At 43.6% G+C, this 22601-nt stretch overlaps 2 protein-coding genes across 5 annotated transcripts; one reads left to right on the forward strand and one right to left on the reverse strand.

Annotated features, from left to right (window-relative positions):
• Positions 1-94: 94 nt before the first annotated feature.
• Positions 95-7716, reverse strand: gtpbp1 (GTP binding protein 1). 4 transcript variants are annotated; one of them, XM_076982787.1, is made up of 13 exons: positions 7189-7716; positions 6063-6174; positions 5740-5920; positions 5135-5483; positions 4899-5022; positions 4702-4816; positions 4433-4577; positions 4169-4351; positions 3925-4060; positions 3084-3262; positions 2531-2650; positions 2098-2148; positions 95-1285 (listed from the first exon to the last, which is right to left on the reverse strand). In XM_076982787.1, exons 1-13 carry the CDS (start codon positions 7360-7362, stop codon positions 1187-1189), a joined length of 1968 nt encoding a protein of 655 aa, XP_076838902.1. In that variant the 5' UTR covers positions 7363-7716; the 3' UTR covers positions 95-1186. The 4 variants fall into 4 exon arrangements, with proteins under 4 accessions (XP_076838902.1, XP_076838896.1, XP_076838917.1 ...); XM_076982781.1 differs by having other exon boundaries at positions 2531-2698; XM_076982802.1 differs by lacking the exon at positions 2098-2148.
• A 4073-nt stretch (positions 7717-11789) lies between these two features.
• Positions 11790-22601, forward strand: LOC143484195 (glutamine-rich protein 2-like). Its single transcript, XM_076982822.1, has 18 exons — positions 11790-12453; positions 12622-12726; positions 12929-13009; positions 13189-13302; positions 13701-13998; positions 14228-14313; positions 14396-14556; positions 14717-14822; positions 14929-15237; positions 15484-15621; positions 16994-17068; positions 17157-17321; positions 18438-18556; positions 18651-18716; positions 18811-18912; positions 19617-19767; positions 19924-20027; positions 22446-22601. The coding sequence occupies exons 1-18, from the start codon at positions 12058-12060 to the stop codon at positions 22591-22593; spliced, it is 2724 nt and encodes a 907-aa protein (XP_076838937.1). The 5' UTR covers positions 11790-12057; the 3' UTR covers positions 22594-22601.

Here is a 22601-nt window from a genome sequence, read left to right on the forward strand (position 1 = left end):
TAGCTTTGCTCTTGCTATAGAATTTTTTTTCTTTAATAAATTCTCACCAAAACTGGTAAAGTGACAAACAGAACAGAAAGGGGTAAAACTGAAATTATTTACCACCAGTTTATTATATGGTAACATAACTAGGAAAACGGTGTGTCGTTTCGCATGTAAACAGTGATGCTTTTTCCTTAAGGTTTGTGAATAAAACAGCATGAAAATGCTGTTATGTATGCTAGACTTTTTTAATGTAGCATGTACACAACCAAGATTCATGTTTTGCCAAACACAATTGGTACTATACATATATATATATGGGTTTTAATCCATATCATGGACCGTTTCTAAAATAGAGGTTCCTCTAAAATGTATTTATCAGATTGAATACCAACGTTAACAGACTTGTAGTTCGAAAGCTAAAATTATGATTTGGAGATTTGTTTTTAATTTAAACTTAATTAAATTTTGTTTTCATCCATCTGAAAATCCCTCTGAATCCTTCTGAAAAGCATTGTGAACATAGTGGCAACACAATGGGAAAGAAAATATATGGCCCCTGAATTAGTGAGGTTCTCCTTACTGTGAAAGGTACATGTATGTTGCATGTTTGGTCCTCTGAAACTTGGTGAGGATTTCTCAGAACTGCCAAAGAAAACGATTATCTAATATGGCATATCCTAATAAATTCACTTGTATTATCCCTTTAGAATTTGGACTGAACTTTCCATCAAAATCAGAACTGCAGAACATAAAAAAAAGTTTTAAAACGGAATTATTTAAAAACGTTATTAGGACGACGACAATCTTAATGCCATATCTGACAGGAGAAAAATAAAAGACCCAATGTTTCTTCGTGACAATATCTTCAGTGATCATCCTTCTTTTCTGAGGCAGCAATAACCAGGTAAAAAAAAAAAAAAAAAAAAGAACCATCATGCAGTTTCTAATTAGTTATTCTTAATGCCTATAATAACTACAGCATAAACTTCTAAGATCACACACGTTTCATAATAAGTTAAATTCACCAAGACACTGCATGTTGGTTCTGTGTGGTGTTTAAGAAGCAGTGGTCTGGTCCATAAAGAGCAAAAAATAATATCAGATTATGGGGGGCAGCTGATGGTATAACCACTTCTGCATGGAAAGCCTGAATGCTGTATATTAAGCTACAAAGACACTTGATGGAGTGAAGGGAGCATGTTCAGCAGCCCCCTACTGCACCAGCAGGGGTCGCTGTTGAGTTGGTTTGAGATTTACTTTTATGCCTCTGGCCCCCTCGTCTCCTGCCTCCAGACTTTGGCTGAAAAGAGAAAAACAAAAAGGCCCCTGAGCCTCAAAAATGACCAAACAACAAATGGAGTTTTTTTTTCCCGGAGACCCCACGATCCTGCTCCTGTCCAGGAGTTAAGGCAGCAAGAACGACGGCAGTAGCAAGAGAAAGTGGACCTAGCTGTTAGGAGACCAATTTTCCACCACCACTGAATCAGAAAACATAGCAGGAGGTAAAAGGGTACAGGGTGGATTGGAGCTCATAGCTCATTGCAGCATGCACTGCAGGGCAGTATGTTGGCCACCACGGCATTGTTGCTTTGGCCAAACTTGGCCCCAATACTGATCTCAAGAATAAAAGTGAGAGAGGGGGAAAAACCTCACCTTTTCAAACATCAGTTAAAATGACAAATTGATCAGTGTTCACCTATTGCCGCATAATTTCATAGGATTATATTTAAAGATTTCAGGACTGTATCAGACACGAGTGGCTTTCATATTCAGAATAATCTTTAAATTGAAAGTATTTCTAATGGAGTTGACATTGTGAAGTATCTTCTGGAAATTGCTTGTTAACCCCCTCCCCTTGTTTAATCATACCAATGTACTGCTAAAACAATCAATGTACATACACAATCAGCACACTACCTCACTGATAATAATGGACACATTACTTTATGCACTGTAACTAGTGACTATCCACCCGAGGCACATCTGAAGACCTACTCTTGACTTAAGATGTCTAATTCAGGTTGAGATTTGTGGTCTTGTGCTTTGAGGTGTATAGTCTTCTCATTCATGATGGGACCACGTGAGCCATTTTGTGATGGTGACCAACATTACCTTGTTCTCTTTGCTGCCTTCCTTAGTCTGGGGGTCTTCCTCCCCCTCTGTCTGAGGCAGTGAGCAGGATGGATAAATAATAGGAGGGGTGAAAGGAGGATCAACACAAACCCCAGCAAAGGAATCGAGGGATGGTGGATAACAGAATTTGGAGTTGAGAAGATTAAAATGTGCAGATTACCAAATGATAAAATGAAAGAATTTGAAATCAAGAGTTGAAATTGATAATGGTGTTTGAACAAATGGAGAGAGACAGTGACCCCAAAACAAACAAAAACACAAGACAACCCATGATTAGACAACAACAAGAGAGAATAGCATAGTTTAAAGGTGGTTCGCTGTTGCCATACAGAGGTTAGAGTGCAATGTACCGACAAGCAAATTCCCCTTCACTGATTAATTTCTTAATGCTCAATCATCTTTGGAAACCTACTTGTAGCTGTGGTGGGACGGGGCTGGCTGCTGTTCCAGGGGTGGGGGCTGCCTCCTCCGGGGTGGGAGCTGCTCCGGCCTCTCTCTTCAGGGGAACTTTCTTTGTTGACTGCATTTTGATCTGGGGAGGTTTTGAGTTTGACGGCTGATTATTTGTTGACTGAAGAAGCTAAAAAATAAAAATAAATAGAGAACTTTTTCAATTGTAAGACACATTGAAAAAGATTGTCCACGAAGAGTTAAGATCAGCTTTGTGTAGAAGAATTCACTGTTGAAACTCACAAAGCATTAAAATACTGGAAAAAAACACTGTTCTACATCCAGAAGACTAATCTACTCCCCTCTGTGTGTTATCTCTTCTTCCTTCGTGTTGATACACATTTTAAGAGTGATGACAACGTCAACAGATTATGAAGATGTTATATCATCAAGTCAGGAGATCATACATCATTCAAACAAGCTGCCCGCATCTCTTATCCTCAGTGCATGAATATAAATTCATATGAATTCTGCATCTGTTGTTCCAACCGTCTCTTTTCTGGGGTGCCACAGACCTTGGTGATGGTGCCTACAGCCTTGGTCCGGCCCTCCCTGAAGACCAGCCTCTGGTCCACATGCAGGTATTCGGGGGTTTTTATGAAGCGGAAGTGTACTGTGGCTTTGTCCCCTGTTCGTAAGCAGTCGCGGTTCATGGTCAGGATGGTGGCAGTCTGCCTGATACTCCCACAATGCACTGCAGAGCAAGCAGATTTAAATGTGTTAAGAGACTTGAATATGAAAGTTGCATCATTACAACAATGAATGTAGAAGTGTTCAGCAATTTGGAAAGTCTGCTAAGCCAGTTGTTCTTCAGGTACCAACCCAGAAGACCTTCCTCTTTGCTGAACATATAGTTACTTAGTATTACAGTCACCAATGACGAGTGTCTCAGCAGTTATGACAAGTATATTACCCTGCAGCATACTCAAATTTGTGCGTCTTTCTTAGGCAATGTGCAGAAATCCACATAGCACACACAGTTGTAGGTAGCTAGGCTATGTTGACCTGCACCTTTGCATTAAACCTTGTTCGGTTGTTCTGATATCAGAAATGTGATCATAGGCTTTTCCTCCCCTGCTCATTTTTGGCTCTTCTGATCAACTCTCAGATATTTGAAGTGCCGCCCCACCCCTTTTAGCTAAACAGTTCTTATTCCACAGGATTAATGCGATCCACATTCGATGCATAGAGCCTTTTCTGTGGCTAGTTGTTCTTCATTTACTCCTTATTTAACTTAATTTTTTTTATTCATTTTTCCTGTGAAAGAAATATTTACATCATAATTTGGCCATGGTCTGGTAGTTTTGTTTGGTTGGTTTTGTTTAAAGATCAAGTGATTTGGGGTCTTTCCCTCACCCATGGCCTGGTATCTAGGCGAAATGGTTGTAGGGTGATGAAGCACCAGTATCTCCGCCTCAAACTCCCACGAGGCCTGTGGGTTTAATCGGGGCGACACCATCACCATTCCTTTCCTTATAGACGAGCGCTTTATCTGAGTGAGATGGAGAGGGGGAAAAAAGAGATGAAGAGGAGGGTGATCTGGCATGAAAACAGATGGATGGGTAACACAATGGGCCAACCTTAAACACTCTGTTCGCACCTTTTTCAGAGCAAAGGATGCAGTCTGCCCACCACGGACTTCTTTCACAGGCATCCTCTTGCGGTGGATGGATTTGACAGCTATGGAGATGAAGGCACCCAGGGGATCCGGCCCCAGCAGCATGGTGTCATTTAGCCGTATCAGTCCGCGCAAAGTAGTTCCTGATACTACAGTTCCCACACCCTACCAAGAAGAATAGTCTGATTCATGTGTTTGTGTGTATGTATGCTATCTTGTATAACAGAGACATTAAAACACACTAACAGGTACTGAATAGGTATCGTCTATCTGGAACTCGGCGGGCTCGTCATCTTTAAATGACGTTCTAGAGGACAGCAGGTTCAGGAACATCTTCAGTAGGTCCATGTTCTCTCCTGTGACATTAGAAATCTGGAAAATGGGACACATTCTGCAAAGCAAAACATACACACAAGGGATGAAGACATGAAGAGCTAAGCTGAACATCTGTCGGAGCACCAAAAACAGAAACAAACATCGCCACTTCTCTGGGTGTGCACACCCGCAGACCACACCTCTCGGAGCTGAAGTTGGACGCCGTGACTATGACATCGTCCTTGTTCTGAACCAGGACTGGGATCTTTCGGCAGCCGGGAGACTTGAGCAACCTCTGCAGCAGTTTTAGTGTCTCTGCGCAACAGACACCAACCATGAGTTCAGTGCTTATTGGATACCCACTTGCTAATATGGAGTTACAGTGCGTGACCCTCACCTTGAAGAATGTTGGCTGGACACATATCTATTTTAGTGACCACCACAAACACAGGCACGTTGAGAGCTAGCGCTAAGCCTAGATGCTCTTTCGTCATGCCCACAATACCTGCATTGCTTCCCACCTGAGTGAAGAAGAAGAGGATAATCTTTCCTAGATGATTCACATTCCATCTAGTCAGCATAAGACAAGAAAAATGAAATAAACAAAACACGACTAAAAATTTGAGCTCTCACCATTAGCATGCAGAAGTCAGGAAGGTGGCCGGTCATGCCGAACACAGTGGTCTTCAGGTATTTCTCATGACCTGCCAAGTCGATGAAGGTGATTACTTTGGAGGACTTCTCGCAGATCTTGGTCCAGTCCAGGCTGCCCCCGTGACTGTCAGGCTTGTTGACCACCTGGCCCTCCTGGTCGAAGCCCAGGATGTCGTTGCCCACGCTGCTCGTCCGGCCGCTCTCCATTTCGTGCTTGTGTCTGAAGAGCTTCTGCCGTGCGAAGCCACGGCCGTTATCGAGCTCTCCGTGTGTGAGCACGCCCAGGAGGGTGCTTTTTCCCGCATCCACATTCCCTACCACAGCCACCCTAACCGAGACAGAGACATATTAGTTACACCTCAGGATGCATCAGAGCAGAATGCATCATGTGTGTTTCATTATGTTGAAATAAATCTCAGGATTCCTCAGAACTTTTCTGTTTTTTGTTCATTCCTTCAAGCATATTCACTACGGACACTGTGCCTAGCTACACCTTGCCTCCAGAACTATCCTTCTGCAAATTTAGCTGAGGTTCAGTTTGGCCAGTCACGGTGCCGGTTTCTTCCTTCACCATCAGCACTCACCTGACCTCCAGAAAGTCGGCTTCACCTACACGGCGGCGGATGAGATAATCCCGGACCCGGCCCCCTGCCTCACTGCGTTCTCTGAGCAGGATGAGGTCTGCCTCGATCTGCTCACACAGAGACTGTACCGTCGCCACAGACGCCTCCATATCGCTCTCATTCAGGCCATAGTCCCCTCCATCTAAGACGGTGTTAATCGATTAGCTACCCCACGTTCCATTAGTTTTATGCGATCCACTTTACTCTTGTCTGGACATTACTCAAGTTGACACACTGGTGTTAAGAGTAGGCCAGTGTCTCAGCTGGAGTAAGGACTGTCTTACCTGAACCTACTCCCACCACATAAATGGTCTCCCCACAGCCTTCGTCCATTCTCTCGCGGAGCTGCCGGAGTAAGGAGTCATACTGTTCACCATTCGGGCTGACAAGTGCCAACTGTAAAACACAAAGTGAAACTTGTGCATACTTCATACACATCACTGTAGACTAGATGTGCTGGTCAGTAGAGTCCTCTCAGGACCGGGTCCCAGTCACCTTGAGAACCCAAGGTGGCAGACCCCATAAACTCAGTCTTAAAACTTTAATTATTATTATTATTTTACATAAAACTCTTTAGGCCTAAGGGTTTTCATCCTTTCTTTCCTTAACTGACCAGGTGGCCGAATAATGAAAAGGTATTGAGAGCCACTTATAACTAGTTATAGTTCAATTCATGGCTAACCCCAAACACCTATTTGAATTCTCGTAGGTACACAGCTTTTTCAACATGTGGACTAAATATTGGTTACGTCAATGGCTTTTAAATCTGAGAAACAAGCTTCAAAAGAGAAACGTGAGGACTGAAATGCATTAACAGTGTCAAAATATTGCCACAATGGCAACATTTCACATACACTTAAAGATCACTCCAACACTCCTCCCACACACACACACCAACAAACACTCCTCACACACACATATGTTGTTGGTCGTGTATCTCCCCCGTGTTGCACTGATATTTCGTCATTCTCGTTAACGTGCTATAAGTGACACTTCGCCACGACAGCGTAGGCAACGCTGCTCATAAAACTACTGGAGAAATATCTTAAACAGTTGAACATAATCACCTCAGAGAAGGGAACCCTAATGTTTATACGGCCGTTTTACGTTGTGCTTATTCAGCCTGCTAACGTTAGCTGTTTACCTCAGCTAGCTGGTGCACCGTTAGCTAGCTGCTAGCGAGATTACCATCTAAAACTAGTTAAACGGTAGCTAACCTAGCTAGCTAGGTAATGCTTGTTTATATATACTTATATACAAATACTTTTAGATTTTATATATAAATTTTTTAATTTTAATTAAATTAAAATCATTTTTATTTCAGTCCAGTGCTCTTTTCATTTATTTAGGACTTGTTTCTGTTGCTACTGCGTTTAGCCCGATGTGGCAGCAGAGGCCTGGTCGACCGACCTTGCTGGAGAAATCCGCGGCCTCGCCGTTGAACGCCTCGCCGTCCTCGGCGCTGTCCGTCCCGTCGTCGTCGGCCCGGCCGCTCGGAGCGAACATGCAAGCGGGAACGAAAGAGTCCGTGCTCGGTATCGACGCCGGGTTCAGCCCGGGCTCCGTGGCCGCCGCCGATGCCATCGTTCAACCGGGGAGTTTAGTTTAAAAGCACAAATAAAAGCGACGCTCGGTGTTTTAAATCGGCGTCGTGGGAACCAAACACGAGCTGATGCAACGAACCAGCGTCTCGTCCAACCCGCTAGCTCCGCGGCTAACTAGCTCGGCGGCTAGCGCGGACGTGCACCCACAACCGCCGTTAACGCCGAATACAAACGCCGAGACCGACCTACACATTTACACGCGTCGTCGTTAATGTCGTTACGGGTTGACTACATAGTGAATAACACCGCTGGGTTCACTCGCCACAATAAACGAGCAACGCGCGTCTCGGTGTTTATAGTTTTAAAAACAGGTTAGCTAGCGTGTGCGGCTCAACTAGACACGCCTCTTAATTAATTATTCAGCAGCCTCTTTGACCAATCATTTTTTGCTCGGGTTGCACATGCCCACGTGCCACTGATATCCAATCAGTGCCGTGTTCCGCTCGAGTCCCTTCATAGAAACCCCTTACTGTTACAGTGTCCCTTTGTAACTGAAGCTTCAAAATTGTTGCACTTTGCCTAATAGTGTTAGCTTGTTAATTGCAATATAAGCACACCGTCACACCTTAGGTAAGGTTATATAAATAGTTTGGAGAATTGGGGGTGTCACTGAGACCATGAGTGAAGAGCCATCATGCCTCTACAAGAAGGGATAAGATATTCTGAAATGATATTTTAAGTCATCGTTTGTAATTGTGTTTTATCTATTCATAATTGGCCTGTCAACATCTAATCAAATACAAAAGAGAAAAACTCTTTCAAACTTGCCTTTTCAGTTTGTGTTGAATGAGGTGTTGAAATAAGCCCCTTTGTCTCGCCTTTTGAATTTTGCTGCCTAAAATTGCCCACAAAATACTGGTTGGCTGACTACTTTTCAGTCTTTTGTAAGGAAAATCTATTACACAGGCACTCTATACAAATGTCCAAGGCTATCATTTACATGAACATAAGCCACAAGGAAAAAACAAACAAACAAAAAAACTAGGGTAGTTCTTCCACTTTGGATAAGCCACTGGTGTAGGCATCAGAGATCAGAACAAAGCACACATGGATCTTTCTATGACGATTTATAGATTTATGGCCTTAATGCAGCAAACAGCAACACTGACGGTTCTCACCTTACATAGTAGTGCTCTCTAGAGCTCAGTCATCTTTAACAATGGCACGTGTGATCAAGCCTCTGAGGTGTAGGGGAGCATAAAGGTGCATTACATTTACATTTACGACATTTAGTTGGTTTTGGTTTCTGTTCACGTGTTTTTGAGATTTTTGACTCCATAGGAAACCAGTCCATGAGAGGACTGTTCCAAAGTGGTTTATTGTGGGCTATTTATTTATTTACATTTACGACATTTAGCAGACCTTCTTATCCAGAGCGACTTACAAAGTGCTTTGCATCTGACTCCCACAAGACTCAGGAGGCATTACTCCCACTAGACTCATTGTAATTCATCTGAGAGTAATAGCAATGGTAGCATGAACGCTAAAGTGGCGTCTGGCTGCACACACACACACATCTAAACACCATTAAAATCAGAATTAAACTGATACATTTGGTTAGTGTGGGCTTTATGCAAGGCTGTTGCAGAAAAGGCCTCCACATTATGTAACATAGATCTGTTTGTTGTTGTTGTTATTTATGTTATTTAATGCAGATTATTATTTATCAATTTATTTTGAAGGCTTAAAATAAATGACACTAGACATTAATGAATTGTGGTCATGTACACGTTACGGTACAGCATCATCCTTTCAACAGCCATGTCAGCATCAGAATCAGATTCACCTCTTTGATATGCATCATCTCTTTGATCTTCTACTCATTCTACCACATCTTAACACGCTTAGTAATTTATTACCCATTCTGTAGTCCACTACTACATTTTCTCTACCTGATACTTTTAGAGGTAAAGGCTAAATTAATGTACAACTTAAAATAATAAACATAATTTAAACATTTAATTTGTTCACCTTCAGTCTATAACTGATTGTACAAAAAAGAGTTTGAGTTAGGTATTTTTTTGTGTGGTTTTAAGGGGCTTTAAGAGTTATCAGAGCAGAAGAACGGTAAATGGATGCTTCAAGGCCCAGACACACAGCTTTAACTACACCTCTTTAGTTATTAATAACTTTAGGCTGCTGGTATACAGTTTGAAATGTATTTTCTATAGCATTTGTAGTGTCATTGCATTTATAACAATAACAAACAATAATACAAATCATCTTTTTCAAAAAAAGCCTTTTCAACATGTTGTTAAACCATGTTGTACAGTGCTAGGCAGAAAGTTGCCTCAGCTCTTAAAAGGTTGTTACAGATGGAAGATGACATGATAGCATTAAGAATGGCTTCTATTTTTATAACAGTAAAATGTACAGTCATATACAGTTATAACAATTAACCCAATGTTAATTCTAGCCTTCTGTATCAATATTCTATAAGTGTTCTGTTGCAAACGTGAAGATGAAGGATGGAGAGTTTAAATTCTCTGATTGGATAGCAGTAATGGCAACGATGACCCAGATAAACCTAAACCCACACCTGCACGTTCTCAGTACAAAGCCACGCTTACCAAACAGCATGTCCATGTGTGGAGAGAATGCTTGATGAGCTCAGAATTAACTGAATGTTGGTGAAACAGCATGAAAGATGCTGTCAGCTCAACCATCCATCAGTATGGATAACTTATGCATTCTTCTAAGGCTCAAGATTCACACTTGCTGTTCACTTCACCCAGGACTGGCCTCGCGAGAACCACTGAGCCATTCCTGCATCAGTACGGCACTGCTTACCAGCAGATTAAGTGATACCAAAATTAACTAAACACTCTCTTGTCGGAGTTCTTTTCAGAAACAAACGGTTCACAGCAGAAAAATCCTTTCGTCTTTTAGCCATGGCTTACACCAGCAAAGCTGCCTCCTCTGTTGAAAAAAAATTGTCCTGTGTATAATTACTCCTCCATGAATGTGATTTAGAAAACTCTCCAATGTGTGGGCACTCCTGCCATTAACTACCATCAGCCATGATTCAACATGTTACATTCATTTATAACCTAGATACGTCAGTGAAAATTGAACAAGCGTTCACTTTTATTGGGTTAATAGGGTGATTCAAGGAGCACCTGTCACTCCATTGCTAATGATGAAGGATACAGCTAGTGTGGTTTAATGATATAGGCCAGGTTCAATGTTATATTTGCATATGCAGAGCAGAGTCCGTGCCAAAATCCTCACTAATGAGAGCAGAAGAATCAGATTATTCATGAAGCACTTAAGATGGTTAACATAAAGTGTTTATGGAGATAGATGGACTATAGCATTTGCATACCTATAAAGTACATCTGAATGATACACGAAATTATACACTTTAACACTGAATGCTAAAGTTTACATAAGTAAAACACTAGTCCTGTGAAATCACAAAGGAACCCTGGTGTGTAGAAAATTGACCTAGCTTTGTTATTATAATGTCAATTAATTATATTCTGACACAAAGATGTTGGGAAGGGGTTTGCAAACTTAGAAAGCTAGTGAAATAAATTCAGAATCCAGTCTCCAGATAATTATCCTAAGAAATAAAACTGCATTTAAAAATCCACGGTATCTTTGTAAAGCTGAAATACCATGCTGCCCCCTGTTGACCAAGCGGACCACACGAGGCTGGTCTACTGGTCTTTTATAAGAAACCAAATTCTAATTGCTAAAATGGTTTATTTTAAGCAGTAACATTTTAAATATATTTTACCATTTGACACTGGTAGAAATGGGTAGAAGCTGAAAGCTTGGAATTTAGCTTTTAGTAACGTATGTAGCTTGGTGAAAGATCACGGGGAAATAGTTTCACCCAAGTAAATTGAACTAACCTACAAGTGAGCACGGCGTGATTTTATCACTTTGACACAGTGTATTATTTTCACGCCACAGCTACGCATTTGCCGTAACACTGTGAATGTTAAATAAACAGCGGAACGTGCGTCCAGAGAATTAAAATGACAGTTGTAACGGTTGTGCAGCAGAAGGCGGAGAAGGATCCATAAGCAGATATGATAAATAACGTATCTTTAATAAAACGTACAAAAATACAACAAACAGATCTCACTAAGGGACAAACCCGAAGGGTGGTGGGCAGCAGTACAAAATGGGCTAGGCTAAACAGGACTGAATATCACAAGTCAGAGAAGGTCGAGTGGAAATCAGAGATACGGAACAACGGCTTGGTATGCAACGCAAGGAGGCAATACATCGCAACGGTGCGTTGTGCAGGTCTTTGATTAGGGTGTATTTGAATAGCTAATTGAAGTCAGGTGTAGTGTTCAGTATTCCGGTGATGGCGCCCTCTGGCGGTCCTGGGTGTGATCGGCAGCTCTAACAATTATTTCCGTTGTTTATCGTGTATCATAGAATGTTACGTAATCTTAAATGATCACACCGGAGCTGCTGGTAACTAGGGTAATAAGATGAACAGATAGCTTCTTACCATTTTTTATCTAAAATACTTGGCGTCTCTCCCCTTTTGGGAGAACCCATTAAAGAGTTTTGCTTTGCTTGGATTGCTTAATCTATGTTTATAAATTGGTAAAGTCGGTTATTTAGTGTAGTTTATTTTCAGCAGCTAAATAATAAAGGGAACAAATGCCATGCAGCTAAAATAACTTAATACCCAACCTACTGCGTGACCATGTCAGCCGACATATGTTTATTTGATTTGGTGAACCTATCCATCGGCACACCAGAAGCTGGGGCTGTTAACTTCAACGCCTTGCACACTTTGCTGCACTCAATTTTGGATCACCTGAAGATAAAAAACCTGACAGTTGAACTGAGGGAATGGGACGTGGGCCAGGACCCCCGAGATACCAAGACGTCCTTACCACGGGAAGGCCCAAGTCCGTACCACTGCATGACGGACAGGCTACTCGAGGTGGAGAGGAAGATAGTCGCTCTAGAGAGACTCCCAAGCGCCAAGGAGCTTCTGAGTGGCGGAGCTTCGGGGACCATCACATCGGTGAACGACATATGGCAGCTGATGCAACTACGTCGAAAAGTGGAAACTAACGAAGAGGGAGTGTCCAAGGTAATTTATTAACGTGATGTCATATTATATCTATGTATGTAGTTAATTCATCTCTATTACTTTTTCTATTACTTGTATTTTCAAAGGAAAAAAGTATAATTGCACTTGTGGACTCTTGATCAGAGGTGGGTGTGGCATACTGTGTTCGTACTGCGTTTTGTTCCTCAGTGTATGACACTTATACAAGACTTAATACAAGTGATTCAGGGATTGAAGGAGACCAGAGATAACCTGAAGAAGGAAGTCGGGGACCTTCAGAATCAACTCAGCCAGGTCACAAACAAAACAGACAGCAAACGTGCATATGAAATATGTGGATATCACATTGCAGTTATGAGCATATAATTGGTAATGGTACAAAACTATCATCTTAAAACCAACACATTCATTAAAAGTAAACATTCTGTGTGCTACCGCAACCTTCAAATGATGAGGGGTATAGATGTTTTAGTGTATGATTCTTTTTCATATGTAGGTTAATGTCGACCAGTTGGATTGTAGAATCACTGTCGTGGAGCAATACTGCCACCTAGTGGACGACCTGGACAGTTTCACGGTAAATAAAGCCATTCAGGTCGCGTGCGAGCATGCGACAAATGATGACTAAGATGATATCCTGCCCACTGTGACTGCTGTGGGTGTTAATGACCTTTCACACATGACATTTTCTCTGCAGAGTTATGTTTATTCCTGAATTAACCCCCCCCCCCCCCCCCCCCCCCCCCCCCCCCGTAGCGAGAGCTGAGGGAGAAGGTGGCGCTCTACCCTCACCCTGAAGAGTTCAGCCAGTGTGTGACATGGGAGGTTATGCAGGCCACTCTTGTCAATAACAGACAAAAGATGAAGAAGGTTTGCTAGAGCTTTAACACTGAATGTGCTATTGAGATCCAGCCTTTCAAAGTGCACTCAGTGTTCAACACTGAGTCCTATAGTGTTCACTTGGCTTGCAGTGACTTACTTTAAAAGCAGAGATGAAATCTTGTACTTTACGTAGACATTCGACTGACATTTGTAATCAAAATATAACTACTAATCTTTTTGATTGCTTGTGAGCATTTATTATGATTGTCACTGCCAACTTCAACTCAAAACATTTAACAGAACTTCACATTACAATACTTGTGCTTTTAATACATTTTATTTTTAGAATGAGAAATGTGATGTAGTGCCACAAAAAAAAAAATGCTATAAACTTATTGTACACTTCTAATATGATTTAATGGGGGAATATATGATTACTTGTACAGGATCGGAAGGATACACCTTTGAACCCAATGGGCTCACCCACAGTGGGTCCACCTGGCATGTCGGACTCCACCAGCTGGACGAGCCCAGATCTTGGGGGTTCCTGTGGGGTTCCCTTGCCTCGCCCGCTCATGACGTCAATCAACAGTTTGGCTGAGCGCTACCCAGAAACGGTGGAAGCCCTGAGAGACATCGGCTGGTTACTTGAGAGGCACGAGGGTCTGGAGGCCCGTGTGGAACACCTGGAGAGGGGCAAGACAGACCGGGCCCAGGTCCAGCAGCTCACGGAGACACACATGGGTATGGATCTGTTCCCAGGGCAACGATGTCAGACTCTGTTGAATAGAACAAGATTGGCAGACACCAGCCGAACACTCGGTTGAAATACTGCTGTTTTAACTCAGTATCAGTGAGGCCCTTTAGGAGTGTTGGAGAAAGGGTGATCCTGGTACCGTATTCTATCCTGATTGGTGTTAGATGGCTCTGGAAAAGTTCTCTTCCATATTTGAATTGTTCTGTTTTTGCTCAGGAGAAATATCCACACCAGAAAATACACTTGAGCAAGTGAATGATCTCAAGACTCTGATTGAGACTGTAATGGAAGTTAAACAGAAGGTATTTAAGGCACACACACACACACACACACACACACACACACACACACAAACAGAAGTCACAGTGTACATTATGGTTGTAGGTGTCCAAGTTGGAGCACTTTATGGATACAGTGCGTGTGTCAGTACGTCCAGACCTAGGTGAGGTGGTGACTCAGTCTGAGTCATGGAGTAGTCAGGATCATGGCGGTATCAGTGATCCCCATCAGCTGCAGCAACAGTGTCACCAGATAGCCAACCTCAGGTGATACAGTATTTTCAGCCAGGAACATTGCGGCAATGCACTTCAAATGAGTGACTGGTTAAATAATTCTGGATGATGCAGTTAGCTGGACCTGACGATGTCCGGTATACCCATTGCACTGAGGCATCGTCTTCACTGTTGTGCACACACACTTACACAGGCAAGGTGTGCAGCAGCTGGAAGAGGAGGTGGGAAAGCTGAAGAAAGATCTGATGGCTCTCAAGGTGGAGCAGAAGAGCAGTGCGGATAAAGCCATGCAGGATCAGGTAAGAGACAGAGGGAGAGTGAGAGAAGGATGACTCCAGTGATCGAACACACTGCCTTCACTCTCTTGACACAATACTCGATAGCGTATCTGTTGCGTGTCCGTAGCTAGATAGCCTCCGATCCAATCTGGAGGATCTGATGACATCATCGCCCGCTATGCTGTCATGGAGTCTGCAGCGGGAGGGGTCTGATGTAGACCCAGGGCAGGAGGGCCTGGGTCATCGCTGGGGTCCGGCAGCAGGTCGGGGAAGCCCAGGTGGTCCCTCAGGTCAGGCTGGGCCCACGAGCCCCTCCTCCATGGTGGATCTGAGCAGGAAGATGAGCCAGCTGTTCCAGCGATATGAGAAGCTGCATGGCATGGTCACTGGCTTCATTAAGCAGGAGAGTGACAGGACAGAGCAGAGCATTGGCATAGTGAGTAAAGTACACAAACACACAGAGAATATATACATATACACACATGGAATACAAACACACACGCACAAACGTGTACACATACTAATCATATACATTAGTTTTTGTCCAAAATTTGTGATACAGAAACTTTTAATAACGTATATATCTAAAACTATTTACTCTTCTATTACCTCTCTCTCTCTCTCTCTCTCTCTCTCTCTCTCTCTCTCTCTCTCTCTCTCTCTCTCTCTCTCTCTCCTCCAGTCTCTCTCCTCCAGTCCTCCAGAGTTAATAAGCCATATTCAGGGTGCTGTTCTGCAGCTCCAGTTGGAGTGTGAGAAGCTGCACAGCACGACCAGCCAGCTGATGGAGGCCCACGTCCAGAAACAGAGCCACATCGACGTGAGTTCAGCTGTGTTTGGGGCTGTGTCAGTGGAGCTGTGTTAGGGGCTGTGTCAGTGGAGCTGTGTTAGGGGCTGTGTCAGTGGAGCTGTGTTAGGGGCTGTGTCAGTGGAGCTGTGTTAGGGGCTGTGTCAGTGGAGCTGTGTCAGTGGAGCTGTGTTTGGGGCTGTGTCAGTGGAGCTGTGTCAGTGGGGCTGTGTCAGTGGGGCTGTGTCAGTGGGGCTGTGTCAGTGGGGCTGTGTCAGTGGAGCTGTGTTTGGGGCTGTGTCAATGGAGCTGTGTTAGGGGCTGTGTCAGTGGAGCTGTGTTAGGAGCTGTGTTTGGGGCTGTGTCAGTGGAGCTGTGTTTGGGGCTGTGTCAGTGGAGCTGTGTTTGGGGCCTTGGGTCAGTGAAGCTGTGTTTGGGGCCTTGGGTCAGTGAAGCTGTGTTTGGGGCTGGGTCAGTGAAGCTGTGTTTGGGGCTGTGTCAGTGGAGCTGTGTTTGGGGCTGTGTCAGTGGAGCTGTGTTTGGGGCTGTGTCAGTGGAGCTGTGTTTGGGGCTGTGTCAGTGGAGCTGTGTTGGGGGCTGTGTCAGTGGATCTGTTGGGGGCTGTGTCAATGGAGCTGTGTTAGGGGCTAGGCTCAGTGGGTCTAGGTTAGAAAAGGATTTTAAATGGATACTAAGGTATTAAGAGTGCAGTACAAACAGGTTAAACTTTCCCCATGTCCCTGTGCTTTCGGTCCTATTTTTAGGAATGCCTGATTTACCTTGTGAACTAGCTTTTGTCATGATCATGATCCTTTGCAGTTCCCACAGCAATGCCCCCTTGTGTCTTTGTTATGGTTTAGTGTCCTGGTTAGTATTATCATGTCAATCGTCACATCTGCTCATTTGTAACCCCGCCTCTCATTAGTGTTGTCACGTGTCTTGGTTTGGTTCCTTGTTTTACCTGTGTATTTAAACACTGCATTTTATATTCTCGATTGTAAGTTATTGTCATATTCAAGGTATGTTTTTGTTTACCTGTGTTTTTCTGACTGTGGTTTCCTATTCATGTTTGTGTTTGTCTCTTTCACTGGTGTTTCACCTGTTAGTCTCGTTTGTTTCAGTTTAGTTATCTTGGATGTAGTGTCCGTGTTATCCTTGTTTCAGTTATCTTAGGTTTAGTGTGAATCCTCCGCAATATGTCCTGTTTAGTGACTCGTTCCTGGGTAACGTTATTAGCCATTGAAACCTCATAAGGTTAATCAGGAATGTTTAGAGTGGGAACAAGACAAACATGTCCAAGTCAGGACTGATGAAGGAGAACCACTATAGTGCTACTGGCATTCTGGGTGTGCCTCAGAAAACTACATTTACTGAAATGCTTTTACCACCTGTACCAATTACACAGCACCTGTACCAGACCATGCAGGAACTGGAAGAGAAGAAGGCAGACAAGGAGAAGGTGGAGATGGAGATCGGTGCTGTGAGTGTCTTAAACTTTAACACAGTCTTAAAGATGGCCCCATGCTGTGGCTTTCAGTGGCTGGATCTGCCCTTTCTCCCTTGTCCAGAAAGCTGACAAACGGGCCCTGGAGTCCAAGGTCAGCCGATTACAGTATGACGCCATGACGGAACAGCTGAACGGGATGTTTCAGGAGCTTCTGAACAAGGTCACGGGCCATGAGCAGGACTGGCATAAGGTGATCGAGAAGATCTCCAAAGAGATGGAGTGCAAGGTGAACTAAACACACCTGTAACAGAGCTGGATATTAACATATTGCATGTATTATATAATTGGATACAAACCAGGTAAATATGTTGGGTTACAATTGTGAACACTTTTTTTTCTCATGTAAAAATGAGGTTTGTTTATCATGAGCATTGAATTTTAACATCAGAGAGAAGAACCCAGATTATGTCCCCTTCTCAGAGCAGAGAGGCTGTAAACATGGGACGTTTGCACTGTTGGTGTAAGTGCTGCAGCACCATATCACCACTGGCCACCAGAGGGAGCCAATGGGCTAATCAAGCCAAATGGGCTACACCTGCTTGACAGCCCTTTATAAGCAGCTCCTGCCAAGATACTGGGTGCTGAATTGTATGTCCAATGTATGTCAGAATGGTATCTCGGGTAGGGGTTGTTGTGCATTTTTTTTTTTTTTTTTTGTCTTTCTTTTTTCTTGAGTCCTTCTCTGGTCTTGGTGTTTTTTTCTCCTCCTCTAAAAGCCTTTTAAATCTAAAGAACAAGTTTGTTCCCATCTTTCTTGGTTTTCTTTTTGCTACTCTTTTAGTTGGGGAGTTTTTCTTTTTCTTGTGCCTCGCTGTATGAGAGCTAGTCCTCCCCCTGGTGCCCTTTGTTCTCTCTTTCCCGCCCAAAACCGTTTTGACTACAACCTTCTTTTGTTTTCTCCTCCACCTCCTCCTGGCTGTTCCTTTCGCCCCCTCTCTGTTCTCTATCCCAGTTGTAGTTCAGCTCAGCAACTGGGTCCCACCTACCCAAAACCCGTCGTGGCTCATATGGTTCACCGCTGCCTAGCCACCCCGTTACAGATGGAGCCTGTTGGTTTGACATGATCGTAGGAATTGGGCATTCAGCAGCAGAACTATGGTGTAGTTTCACCTGTTCTAACACATTTAATTCGAGTCATCACTTATCAAGCCCTCCATGAGATGGAGGGAAAATGTAAATCTCTGTGGTACTTTGCTTGACTGGGAAGGGGATCAGGAGGCCCTGAAGAAGATATTCAGAGTCTGGGCAGGCCGAGGATGTCGAGGGGTTTTGTTGCGGATGAACCCAACAAATGTGCTTCGTGGATAAATGTCATACTATGCAATTGGGATTATGATTCCAGTTGAATCGTATCGAGCTGGACCCCTTGAAGAAACAGCTAGAGGATCGCTGGAAAAGTATCCATACCCAGCTGCAGACCCAGCCGGCCCCCGACCACGATGACGCTGCTGGCCTGAGAAAGTGAGAGAACCCTGTCACTGTCCAACGGTGTGACGATAAAGCTCAGTTTTATAGTGACACCCTGCTGTTCAAACACTGCCTTCTTCTCTCACAGGCAGCTTGTGGAGAAGTTCCACTGCATCTCCTGTGATCGGCCTGTCAACATCGTGACTCCTGGACCGTGCGTTTGACTTTTTCATCTAACCGTTCAATCGACTGTATTGCACGAGTTCAGGGACGTTAACCATCTCCTGTTTGTTTCCCTTGTGTTCCAGGCCCATCTTGACGGTACCTTTCACACCCAGGCTGCCCTCTCGCTGGTCAAGCGGGCTCCACACAGTGTACGAGTTGGAGCATATACGTCAGCGCAACAGGAGGTAAAGAGCTACAAGATCCATCTTCCTTCTGTAGGAGGCATCACATACCACGTCTATCAAACAACAGGATCTCACCTGCTAGGTGTATTTATTTACAACTAACATTATGTATTGATACTAATTTTAGATTATTTTGGCACAGATACAAACTTGATAAATGTAGAAAGAAACAGTAGAAATTATGGAAAGAAGTGAAGGAGCGTTATATTTTTATTTTGAGGTAAGCTTGAGTTAAATCCCAGTTGGTTCTGAGTAGGGCCATCTAAAGTTTAACCTTCTACCCTGTCAATTAGGCTTAATACAGCAAACCCCTGTGTAGTAATATCCAGTTGTTTGGTTGTCACTTAGGCCAGGCACTAACCAGGCCCACTATGAGAAGGTATGTTCAAAGAGTTTGGCACAGATGTGATATACCCAGTCGCACTAATGGTGATAAAATCTGTAATCTGAAACTCTGTAAAAGCCCCCAAGAGGTAGCTCCCAAGGGCTAGTACATGAGCCGACACCAGTGTGGATCATTTCTAATCTAGATTTCATTTGACTTCAGTTATCAAAAAAATTGTCTACAGCTGTTATGAGCAAATTTGTCATCCGACATCTGAGTAATCACGATTTGTCCAGGTTCGGCCTTAAAAGCCTGACGTCTGCTTCATAACCTCAGTTCTGTGTTAAATTTGCTGTGCCTTGTTTCATTACATGTGCAGCCAACGCGTTACGGAGAGGGCTGACTACGGCTACCTGCCCATATCCCGCAGCTGTGGAGGCAGACACACCCTCACCTCCCCCACGCAGCGCTACAGCCGTCTGCGGTGCATCACCCGCATGACCCAGACTGAAGATGATCACCTGGTTCAGGTCAGGAGTGGGTTGTGATGTGAAAACTCCTAGAATGTCATAGGGTTTCAGCTGAAGAAAACCTGAAATTCTATCTCACTGCCAGTTTGAAAGTATGAAAATGAGTTATGGGCTACAGATGACTAAAATCCAACTGTTCTTGTCCTGTCCATTAAGCCAGAGGAGGTGGACATCCTCGGTCTGGACGGACACATCTATAAGGGCCGTCTGAACAGCAGGGCTGTGGAGACCGTGGAGTCTAGACTTCTCACCCAAGGAAGGCAAGGCCACCTTATTGCTCTCCAAACTCTGAGCATTGAGCACTCACTCAACTGCACTGGACAAAAGACTGTCTGTGGTGTGTGTGTGGGGGAAAAACTGTCTGGCATTATCTGGAATGAGCCGGACTGATCTGGAATGCCGTGGGTTGCAGCGGCCGCTGTTCCAGTGATGGAGCCCACTGCCAATATGGAGTTGCTGTGGTCAGCTGTGTGAATTTGATCCCTTGCTGCTCCACAAAAGCATCTTGAGATGATTCCATGGTATCATTCTGGCTTGACCTTGGTCCCCTATTGGCAGAAAATGGAGAACTGCGCTTATTCATCCTGACCTGAAAAAACCCTCATTGGATCCTGAAAACCTGGAAAATTATAGACCCGGGGTACTCAAATAGAAATGATGACAGGTCACATTTTATTTTTTCAATCACTGAAGGGGCCAGTTCCGGGGGGAGGAGTGGCGAACGTGATTTGTTGACCGGGGGGGTGGCGAACGTAATTTGTTGACCATAGAGGCAATCGCCAGCATCGTCTTGAGATCGCGGTGCGCGATTTCAAAATAAGAGCGGATAGCGCTATTGGAAAAAAATAAAATAAAAAATCCTAAAAAAAAATATAAAAAAAAACACTTTTCAAAACAGCTCGCAGACCAGAAATAGATGGCCGCTACTTGAGTATGGGGGTTATAGACCAATCTCCAACTTATAATTTCTTTCCAAGGTTCTGGAAAAAAGTTGTTGCAGCCCAGCTTCATCACCACCTTCATCGACATAACCTCTATGAGAACTTTCAATCTGGTTTCCGCTCTGCACAGAGACTACCCTGGTCAGAGTTACTAATGACCTGTTGATGGCTGCTGACCAGGGCTCCCCTTCACTTCTCATACTCTTGGACTTCTCCGCTCCCTTTGATCCTGTGGATCTTGACATCCTTCTACATCGACTCCAGACTACAGCTGGAATTTCTGGGACTGTCTCCCAATCAATCAATCAATCAATCAAATTTTTTTTATATAGCGCTTTTTACAACAGTTGTTGTCACAAAGCAGCTTTACAAGGGCCGAGTCCTAGCCCCCAGGGAGCAAGCCAAGGGCGACAGTGGTTCAGTCATATCTCGCCAGCAGAGCTGAGTACGTGGTCCTAGGGGAGGCGAGATCATCGGACTTGTAGGGTCCCTCAGGGGTCAGTGATTGGACCAGCACTACATGCTCTCCTTGGGCCATATCATCAGAAGACATGGAATATCATTTCATTCTTATGCAGATGATACACAACTTTATTTAAAGACAGATCCTAATTCCCCCACAGCCACCCCACCAGCACTCACCGCATGCCTGGAGGAGATAGACATGGATGTCAGAGAACTTCCTTCAGTTGAACAGCAGCAAAACTGAGGCCATTCTTATCGGTACCCCACATCAGATCAAGATATCCCTCATCAGTAGTATAGTTTTTCTGTGGTCACTGCATTCCTTTCTTCTCCTCCTCCGTTACAAATCTTGGTGTAAATTTGACCCACATTTATCATTTGAAAATCATGTTCGATATCTTTGCAAAGTTTCCTTTCTACACCTCAAAATCCTCATCCCACATAGTACATCAAGACTACTCCGCTCAACAAACACACAGTCTTCAGCAGCCCCCGACCAAACTCCGCACCATGGGAGACCGGGCTTTTCAAGTTGCTGCCCCATGTCTGTGGAACGCCCTTCCTGACAATCTGCACAGAGTGTGGAGTCTTTTTTAAAGTAAATTAAAAACATTCTTATTATTTTAAAAGTCTATCAGGGCTTTAAATGCATTTTTGCTGACAGTGTTTAAATTCTGTTTTATAATTATTTCATTATTTATGTCCAAAATTGTATACTGTAGCACTTTGAGATTTCGCTGAAATATGAAGTGAGTTATAAATAAAATTTACTATTATTTTTTTTTTAAGAAGTCGAGACATTTGGAGTTTGAAATGTACAAAAAATATTTAAAGCAAATGACCTGATGTCAGTATGGACACTGCTATGCACACACTTGGCCACCAGAAATCACCCTCTCTGGAAACCTAACATTAGCAGGGAGATTAATCAGCCTCATCTGAACCTCATCACATACACACAGTAGTTAAACTTCTGGATACCTTCCAGTCCTTGCTAAATACTGCCTACTGCCGACCTTCTCTGTTAGCATGTTAAATTCCAGCCTATTAATTTGCATCATATCTCATGTTTACCATAACCACAATCAAAATACATTGTATCTGACAGTAGCCCTCGTGTATGACCAGTAAATTTCAACAGGGTCTGTGTAAGTGGATATTGGAATAAAGAAGTGATTTATGTATTTATGAATTTTTGCATTTAAGGTCATATACATTGCCTAATATAGATTTTGCCTCTATCTTGGTTCTGTTGTATTTGTGCAACTGCAGGCAAAGGTCAGCTGAGCTGCTGTCAGACACAGAAAAGCACCAGAAATGGGACCAGCCACAAGTCTCTTCTGCGCCCTCAGAGTGCCAAGACACAATGCAGCCATTAGAAGAAGTCCCAGACAGCCACAATACAACAATAAAGCTCTAATAAACATT

Source organism: Brachyhypopomus gauderio, chromosome 2 (genome assembly GCF_052324685.1).
Source record: "Brachyhypopomus gauderio isolate BG-103 chromosome 2, BGAUD_0.2, whole genome shotgun sequence".
Classification (NCBI taxonomy): domain Eukaryota; kingdom Metazoa; phylum Chordata; class Actinopteri; order Gymnotiformes; family Hypopomidae; genus Brachyhypopomus; species Brachyhypopomus gauderio.